At 42.1% G+C, this 9,252-nt stretch overlaps 1 protein-coding gene across 4 annotated transcripts; it reads right to left on the bottom strand.

Annotated features, from left to right (window-relative positions):
• Positions 1-3,241: 3,241 nt before the first annotated feature.
• Positions 3,242-9,182, bottom strand: ciao1 (cytosolic iron-sulfur assembly component 1). Of its 4 annotated transcripts, none has more exon segments than NM_001016887.2 (8): positions 3,242-4,759; positions 4,839-4,917; positions 5,402-5,600; positions 5,765-5,853; positions 6,263-6,374; positions 7,157-7,305; positions 7,879-8,029; positions 8,981-9,149. In NM_001016887.2, coding segments are annotated over 7 exon segments (1,002 nt in total). In that variant the 5' UTR covers positions 8,018-8,029; positions 8,981-9,149; the 3' UTR covers positions 3,242-4,524.
• Positions 9,183-9,252: the final 70 nt, after the last annotated feature.

Below are 9,252 nucleotides of genomic sequence, written 5' to 3'. Positions count from 1 at the left end.
TGTGTCTTAATTTGCTTTTTCAAATATAGAAGTAGATAAGATGTAGGTGGCATTTGGAGAGTATAGCACAATAACTGCTAGATATTGGTTTTAAATCTGTTTTATAATTACAATATCCCCAGGTCTGGAAAATACATTAACATGGCTGCTGTCACGAACACACTCGATTTGAGACATTCTCCCTAAAATGCATACAGGTATGGGACCCATTATCCAGAAAGTTCCGAACTACGGAGACTTTATTTTAGGGAAATATTTCACATTTTTAAAAAATGTTCCTATTTTCTCTATAATTATAAAACAATATCTTGTACTTGATCCCAACTAAGATATAATTAATCATTATTGGTGGCAAAACAATCCTATTGAGTTTCTTTAAAGTTTAAATGATTTTTTTTAGCAGATTTAAGGTATGGAGATCCAAATTACGGAAAGATCCCCAGGTCCTGAGCTTTCTGGATAACCGGTCCCATTCCTGTACATTTCTACAGGAGGACCCATCGTTAGGTCTCTCTTTAGACTCTCACCTCCAAGATATCTGTTCTCTCCCAGAAGTGCTTAAAGGGGGTTGTGTTCCCCCTAAATTAACTTTTAGTGAGTAATACTCTGAGCTATGTGCATTTGCTCTGCTTTTCTTATTTATGTTTTTTTTAATTATTTTGCTTTTTGTTCAGAAATCTAGTTGCCAGTGTGCAGTTTACTCTGGCAACAGGCACTGGTTTGAATGAGAGACTGGAATAGGCCTGAATAGAACGATAAGTAATAAAAAGTAACAACAATAAAATAGTAGCATCAAAGAGCAATAGGGGGTTAAGAGACCCCCTAAAGGCAAAAAAATCAAACTATAAAAATAGGAAATGAAGACCAAATGAAAAGAACTGGCAATTCTGTAACATACTAAAAATGTACCTTAAGGGGGAACTTTCCCTTCAACTCTTCTCCCAGAGGGGTAGCACACATTACCCCCCTGCAAGCTCCTATCCCCCTTGGGGGGGTCTGAACTTGGTACTTAAGTTCTTTAAACCTATGGAGTAAGTTGTTCTGTGCTGGCTGATTGGGAAGTTTTCCTTTCAGCATGATGGGCGTCTGAACTGCTCGGTCATGCAAAGCTCCCTTCATTGCCTTACGCTCTGCCAGAGTCACAGAGCCATCATGGCACTGCAGTCCTTCCAATCAAAGATTGTGAGCACCATTTTTTGCCCTCTTTAGACCCATTCAGAGCTCTCAAATTCTATATTTACCACAGTCAGGATTTCGTAAGTCTAACGGACATCCACACAAGGGCCAAGAAAGGCTTATAAATCTCAGTCCTCCCTCTCAAAGCAGCCACGTCTTTGGTCCATTTAGTCATTCTTTCAATTTAGCAAAGATGTTAAATTAGTATATACCTTGCAAGGAACAAACAAGGAGTAGCTTTAATCTCTGTGTTTAGCTCAAGAAATAAACCATGGATTTTGTTGTAATTAAAAAATGTAATTTCCAACAGTTTCCATTTAGCCTTCAATCTGATCCACTTTTCTCACACTTCCCAACATTCAGTCAGGCAGGTTTTGTTACGTGTCATCTCCTTTTATAGACTTCTATGCTTCAAGCTATCAGAGCACTACTTACTACCTTTACGCACTACTCTGGCCCTAATTGGCAGGGTACCTGCTGAGGTAAAAACCCCTATTAGACCTTTATGTTAAAGCACCAGATTGCCCATCCTGTCCAGTCTCCCACTGAACTGTGAGCTACTTTTCAGAAGTCCATCTCATGGCTCCCCCAGCTTCTTTGCTTGTGTTTGCTTAAGTGGAGGCTGTAGCTACCATAACACGCTGGGCCTTCAGGCTAGTTTATGTTTTCCCTGAACTTCCAATGCTTCCTCGAGTCATCAGAAAGGTCAAAAGGAATCGGGCCCAAGCAATCCTATTTGCTCCCTACTGGCCCCATCAGACCTGTTTTTCAGAACCTCCTGACTAATACAGAACAATCTTTAGGCCCTTCTGTTGACCCCAGACCTTCTAACTCAAGGGCGCTTCTTGCAACCCAATATTGGGGTGTTCCATTTGACGGCATGGCTGTTGTATCCTTAATCTTTAGACGCAAGGATTTCTTTTTTTAGACTCAGTGATAAAAACCCTCAAAGCCGCCCGCAAACCTATTTTCTTAAAATCATACTATATGGGCTGGCCTCTGTAATTTATCTCCTGACACAGTCTATTCCCTAAATTCTGAAATTTCTTCAGTCAGGGTTAGACTCTGGTTCACTTAGATTAATCTGTTCTCTGGACCATTCCCACCTTTCTTTTGAATGTGGTATCCAAGTTCTCCTTAACTAGGAGATTTCCATCCCTGCATTCTGTCCCAGGCCCAAAATTCTGAAGGAAGTCGCTCCTTATTCATTGGACACGGTGTGTGCATTGAAGTACTATAGGTATGTTCATTGGACTGAAAGTATCTGCAAGTCTGATGTGCTATTCATGACTCCTTCAGGACCACATCAGGGGCAGCCTGCTTTCAAAGCCACTATCGCTCTGTGGTTCAAAGAATCCATTTGCAGGGCTTATTTTGCTGTAGACAAACCCCATCCCCAGGGGATCAAGGCACACTCCACCAGAGCAGTAAGTACCTTGTGGGCATTCAGGAACCAGGCATCGGCGGAACAGCTCTGCAAAGCTGCTACCTGGTCCTCCATCCATTCGTTTACCAAGTTCTATAGCATTGATGTTTTTGCGCCACAGGATGCTCACTTTGGCAGGAAAGTCCTCCAGGTGGCAATGGCCTAAATGATTCCTCACTTCTGCCTACTCATATTCTTAGGGGACAGCTTTGGTATGATCCAGGAGTTTTTTTTACCAGTCACTTGGGGGACACAGGACCTCCCTCCCTCAGAAGCAATCCTACACTACTGCCTTCTTCCGCAATCTGTATATAGTTCTATATTACAGTTGGACTCCATGTCCTTCTTATTTAAAGCTGGAGAGGGAGGAGTTTGTCTTTACTAGTGTCCTGCCTCCTACTGGTCAGAGCTATACCGAGCAGTTCCTGTGTTCCCCCACGTGACTGGAGAGAAAGATTTTATAGTGAGTATTCACAAAATCTCCTTTTCTAACCGGAAACCAATTTTACTTTACATTAAACCACTCGATTAGCAGTAGGAGGTCTTTTTTTTTTTTTTAACCAGAATCTCAGTGGGTCCTAGCAAATATGTTTTAGTTATAAAAAAAAAAAAAAAAAATGAATACACTGGCCTCATTAGTTACTCTTTAAAATATTTATTTGCCCATAAATAGAATTTCTGCCAGTACACATTACTATCGCATTACCGTGTCAGAGATAATGGGGCAATTTTATTCAGAGTACCAAGTCAGCAGAGGTGGATCTTCAGCCGCCTTGCACAGCACTATAAACAAACCTACCTAAACCACACTATTATGTTATGTTTCTTATCTCTTCTGCAGGTTTATTTACAAGGGCAACAAAAAATTATATACCCAATGGAAATTTGTATTATGTAAAGTGCACTGACCCACACCCAATGCACTCAAACGACAGACTTCGGAATGGATCAGATGCAGGACCTGCATAGGTAACGCAGCAACAATGCAGCTAATGCACATCGCTGTTTGTCAATTCAACCCCCCAAGTTTAATGCACACTAAAAGAGTGATCAAATTATATTACTGACATGAACATTTGCATGAATAAGTTGCTGTGATTGAGAAAGAGAATGAGATTGGCTGCAATTGTCTGGGTAATAGGAAAAAACAGAGATACTTAGTATCAATACACAGTTCTTGTCAATGCTATCACTGGTTGACAGGTTAAAGTGATTAAAGGAGAACTAAGCTTAACTAAAGAAATAGGCTAGAAATGTTGTACATTTCATTATGGGCTTCTGTACTAGCCCAAGGCAACCCCAGCCCTTTAGCAGGGAAATCTGTGCCCCCAAAAATGCCCCAGTAGCTCCCCATCTTCTTTTCTGCTGATTCCCTGCCCATGCTCTGTGCTGCTGTCACTTACCTGAGTTTAGGGACCCACTCACAATATACTGTATATATACAATATAAAGGGTGATTCGTAAATAATACAAAATAATAGTTCACAGCAGGTCAGAAATCAGTGCAATTAGGATCAGAATGTAATAATCAGCCCTGTAGCATCAGTTTATATGACAGACAAACCTCATTGTCTGCTTGATAATTTGCTACAACCCCTAAGGCTCAGCTTCTCAACAGCTGCTCAGAGCCCACTGAGCCTGCACTGTCCCAGACAGTTCTAACAGAATGGGGAAGCTCCTGTAATAACTGTAAAGACCAATATCATTACTATGGTAGAGAAGCTAGTGCAGTCAGTTTAGTATATAAAATGTGGCATTTCTAGCCATATTCATCTTTAGGGTTTAGTTCTCCTTTAATATAACTAGGTACCCAACTGAAACTGTGTGCTAGTGATAAAAATAAAGCAGAACAACAAGGGATAAACAAAGTAAGTCCCTATCTCTGGCAAGTAAAAGCAAAGAGACAGTTACTTATTCACATATTACTCAGGTTTCTGATATCTCCAGAATGCCATTTCTCCATCATCACTGCATGAAGCCAACAAGTTAGGCTCCTTGGGGTGCCAGGTCACACAGTTGACATCCTGAGTATGGGCACGCGGCATGTGAGCAGTCAGGGAGAAGGTGGGCTGTAAGGGGTCAGATCCAGGATCTTCCTCAAATATCCTGACGGCATCATCTCCGCAGGCGGTAGCAATGGCTCCTGTCAGATGATTCCTGCACAGAAAAGGTAACTGAGTAATATGGCAAAATCAGGTAAGGACAGAACACTATTTGGGCTTGTTTATAAACCTACCAGTTCACATCATACACAGTTCTGGTGTGATATCCGGTCAGGGTGCACACACACTTCCAGTTGGGGTCACTCTTGCTTCCTACTGGATAAAAAACTGTTTAGTGGCTACCGTCTGTTGCCCACTGTGCGAGCAATATGCAGACTGATAATTATTTAGGTACTGTACACAGTTCAGTTCCAAAAAGGCTTTAACCCAATGCCACTTAGACATAGCCTAGACACCTACTTAACTGGTATGGAATGTATGTTAAGGTGTAATATGTCAGGCCAGTCCAAAGGGAGGCCTGTAGTATGCCCAAATCACCACAGAACTCTTTTTATGACTTTATACAGCTGCCATAGCCAGTCTCCCCTCTAAGCCCAGGGAAAATTGCCTGTAAAGTGCACCACCAGGGGTAGGTTTTTCTTAGTGTGCATGGCTATTCTGTATATAACATCACCTGAGAAAGGTAAAACAGGATTCTGGCACTCAGAAGCCCCATATGAAATGTATAGGAAAAAAAGAAGAAGCCCTATCTAACCAAAAGGGCTACTGACAATTTAACAGTACTCCCCAAGCCCACCTTGTTCTCCAGTTCCTAGCTGCCTCCAGATGCGTACTGTCTTGTCATCACTGCATGTGGCTAGCTGCTCCCCTGTCTGATCAAAGGCCAAGCTCCAAACAGTGGACGTGTGCCCTTCTAGAGTGGCGCAGCACACCCAGTCATCTTCCTCCTCCCGGTACAGCTTCACAGAATCATCGTAACTGGCAGATGCCAAGAGCTGATTACAGAAATCAAAAAATGCACCAAAAGTGTTAGAAAGGGACTGTATAAAATGCAAATCATAATGTTAATCAATTTGGAGAGAGGGAGAAGACTTCCAGACATTCTCTGTCACCAGCTTCTAGGACATATACAATGATGATTTAGTGTGTGTCCTCTCACCTCTTGGTTAGGGTGCCATACGACATGCTTCACGTCCTGGGTGTGAGAATTCAGTACACTGACACACTCATACTCCTCTTCTTCATCCACTGCAAGAGACAAATGCAAGTATTATGCAAAACTAGTGTAATGCTGTTGTGTCCTAAACACTGACACTGTAACCTAATACAAAGAAATACAAAGTGTGGGAGGTATGAGAGGAACAATGAAGTATAAACAACACCTTCAAAGCCAACAAAAATTGATCATTCCCTTCCGGTGACATCCAGTTAGCAGTCTCTATTGCAAGTTGCTCTTTATTTTGCAGGCTGGTACCCCTCCCATTCTATCAGTACATCTGACCGCAATCCCTCCCTGCCCAATATTTTTGGCTAAGCCCCAAACTAGGCTTATAATAACAAGGACCACTGCACTGTAGTATTTTTGTGAACTGTTCCTATTGTTGGTGCCTTTTTCGGTTTCAACATTCTCTCCTTTAGTCTTTATACAGAAGGTTACCTTCCCACACCCACACACTCTTGTCACGGCTGCAAGTGGCCAAAAGACTTCCTGAAGGTGCCCAAGCCACAGATTTCACCTCATTTTCATGTCCCTCCAGAGTGGTAATGCACTACAATAAAAAAAAAAAAACATAAAACTATTACTGTTCATTGATAATCCTATCGTTTAGAGGGCCGCTATAACTTTTAATCATTCCGGCTGATTTGTGCTTTATACTGGAAAAAAGCAAACTATTCTAATTGTAATTTTTTTGGTATCTCTAGAAGGTTTATTGAAAACTTTAGGGGGCTGTCAATGCTAATGCTATGAGAATACAAAGCATTGCTAACTGAATAAAGATAATAATTTCAGACCATACCTCCTTGTCAAAGGACTGCTGTACCTCTAGAAATACAGTAGCCCTGCAGAAGTAATAAAGACATTTTTATTGTAACAATGGGAAATATTATACTGTGTATATTGCTTTGTATCACTGTAACCACACAGGGGACGTCCAGGACACAAATGTGGAGTACAGAGAACCTTTACTGGACTTTGAAAAAAACAGTCCATAAATGTGTCCTGCTATATTTCCTTGAAATAGCACATAGCCTTGAATTTCTGGTTTTACTGGTTAACAGGCAGGTGGCTGGCATAATAAGTATTCTTTTCTTAACACTGACAGAATGCCAATGTGGTGCCCTTTCGCGAACTTGGTTCCTTCTTTGCCAACATCCCGCAAAGCCACTATTTGCAATTAATAGGATATCTTATAACCCAATCACCCATCGATTAACACCCCACCCCAAAAGAAGAGAAGAGCTTCTTGCACACAATAGGTCACAGAAGAAATCCTTGTATCTAGATCCTTAACTACTGCACTCAGTCCTTTACATTGCTTCTGTTACCTACCTCAAACTCCTCTTTCTTCTTCATCCAGATGCAAGTGGTGGCATCAAAACTGGCAGAGGCCAAATAATTTCCACAGGGTGACCAGGAAACTTTCCGGACCGTGCGCTGATGTCCTTCACCGAGGACTGACTTGCATACCCAGTTGTCCCCTGAAGAACCAAAGAAAGACACATTTTAGCTTAATAATACACAAGAAGAAGGCTTTACTATACTAAATCAGTTAGCAGCAGATGGAAATTGGCATTGTCTTTTGACAAAATAATGTTGGTTGCCTAGAGCTTTAAAGTAACATGAATGTAAGGGTTTGGCATTGGGTGAAAACTAAACATTCGGCTAAATTCTGCAAAACATGTTGGGGTACGGCTGAATCCAGAACTGAATCTTGGATTAAGAGGATAACTAATAAGCACTTGGCTGCTTTCACATAATCTAGTATAAAATTATCTTGTGTGGCTCCATTGCAGGCTGATTGTTGGGTTAGGGCCACATATATCTCTGTGGTTGGTGGCTTACTGCACTCTGCAAATAATTAATTTTAGGGGCCACCCCAAACTTAAGGGATAACATATTTTCCATTAATAATATCCAAACTGCAACCCTTATCTCTCCTGGTTCACCTTGCAGTTATGCCTTAGTCATTGGCACTAACATCCCCTAAGGTTTTAACTTGCTGAAATGATTATGTACCAGGTAACAGTTCCATAACTATACACTAAACTCACCATCTTTGCCCCAGATCCGGATAGTACGATCTCCCCCGCAGGAAGCCAGTAATGTTCCAGAGGGATTCCATGCTAAAAACCAGCACCGGGAGTCAGGGTGAGCGCTAACCCGAGAGAGGAGGGTGAGGGTGTCCTTCATTTTGGGGTTATTCTGCAAAATTACAGACAAAAGCATGCTTAACCATCAAGATACCAGTTCCTTACCTACAGTATTTACCCCATACCTACATTTTCCATCATCCTGACAGAGACAAGTCAGGTTGGATAAACTTGCTATGCTCCTTCCCTGAACTAAATCTGATGCCAGCATGGCCAGGGAATCAGGGACTTTCCACCTAAAACCTAGGTGCTTTGCAGGTATTCCATTGGTATCTGACCAAATGCAGGTCTGAACCAGGGACAAAAGCAATGCTTCCCATATAACAGATTAGATGCAGTTCAGAAAGAACAGTAGAGGGGCACTTTGCAAGTCTCTCCTCTATATATATATACTGGAAACAACTTTTGCACAATAATGTTGTATAATTATTCTACATATTGAAATGATGTTAGCGTTAGACCATGAATATCTATAGCATGACAGTGTGGCTAGTCTCCAATAAGAGTGTAAAGATATTAAAAAAATGCAATGTTTGCCCAAGTGCAGTAACTCATAGCAACCAATCAGATGTCTGCTTTAAAACTGGTCCCTACTAATTGCTTGCTATGGGTTACTTGCCCTGTCAACCAACCCCATGTCATAATGGAGCTAATAATTCTAATAATAAACCTAAATCCTACTTCACACTTAATGATAACATGAAATAAGGCTTGAGAAGGCCTGGAGTAGATCATTATCTCCCTCATGGCATGGGGTTAGTTGTCACCTCTGTATTTGCTTTGTATGTTCATCTCCTTCCCCCTCCACCCTGGGGGGCCCACAGCAAATGCCCTTTTTGCCCCAACCTGCAGGAGGCCCTGCCCCACTGCCCCTACTATGGCCACTTGATATTCTGTGTTTGTTCTACCAATGCACATCACGTGTGTCAGGGCCACTGCTAAACCCAATTACTTATTTATGAAGGAATACTGCACCTAAGTATATATATATGTATGTACGTACGTGTATATGAGCTGTATGAGTGCCACAGCTTTTAAAGTTAGCCCACTAAAGGCCAAAGTCCCGGCCGCCAAGAAGCCCCCCAGCACCTCTCTCTACGCTTTTAGTCTCCCCTCACCGCCTTTCCTACTTCTCCGGGCTGCGCCTGCGCATAACTCGCAGCTCCTTCCTGCTTCTCTGGGCCGCGCCTGCGCACAACTCGCAGCTCCTTCCTGCTTCTCTGGGTTGCGCCTGCGCACAACTCGCAGCTCCTTCCTGCTGGTTAAAAACTACAC

The sequence above is a fragment of the Xenopus tropicalis genome, chromosome 3 (assembly GCF_000004195.4).
Source record: "Xenopus tropicalis strain Nigerian chromosome 3, UCB_Xtro_10.0, whole genome shotgun sequence".
NCBI classification, from domain to species: Eukaryota; Metazoa; Chordata; class Amphibia; order Anura; family Pipidae; genus Xenopus; species Xenopus tropicalis.
This window is presented reverse-complemented; position numbering and strand designations above follow the sequence as displayed.

What these genes read in the sequence shown, in the direction of transcription:
- ciao1 (XM_012959057.3), bottom strand. Translation starts at nt 8,017, where the DNA reads ATGAAGGACACCCTCACCCTCCTCTCTCGGGTTAGCGCTCACCCTGAC. An exon ending in GAGTGTGTGGGTGTGGGAAG is followed by an intron (nt 5,854 to 6,262) that starts GTAACCTTCTGT and finishes TGTCTCTTGCAG; the next exon opens with TGGATGAAGAAGAGGAGTAT. An exon ending in GCTAGGAACTGGAGAACAAG is followed by an intron (nt 4,921 to 5,401) that starts GTGGGCTTGGGG and finishes TTTTTTATCCAG; the next exon opens with TAGGAAGCAAGAGTGACCCC.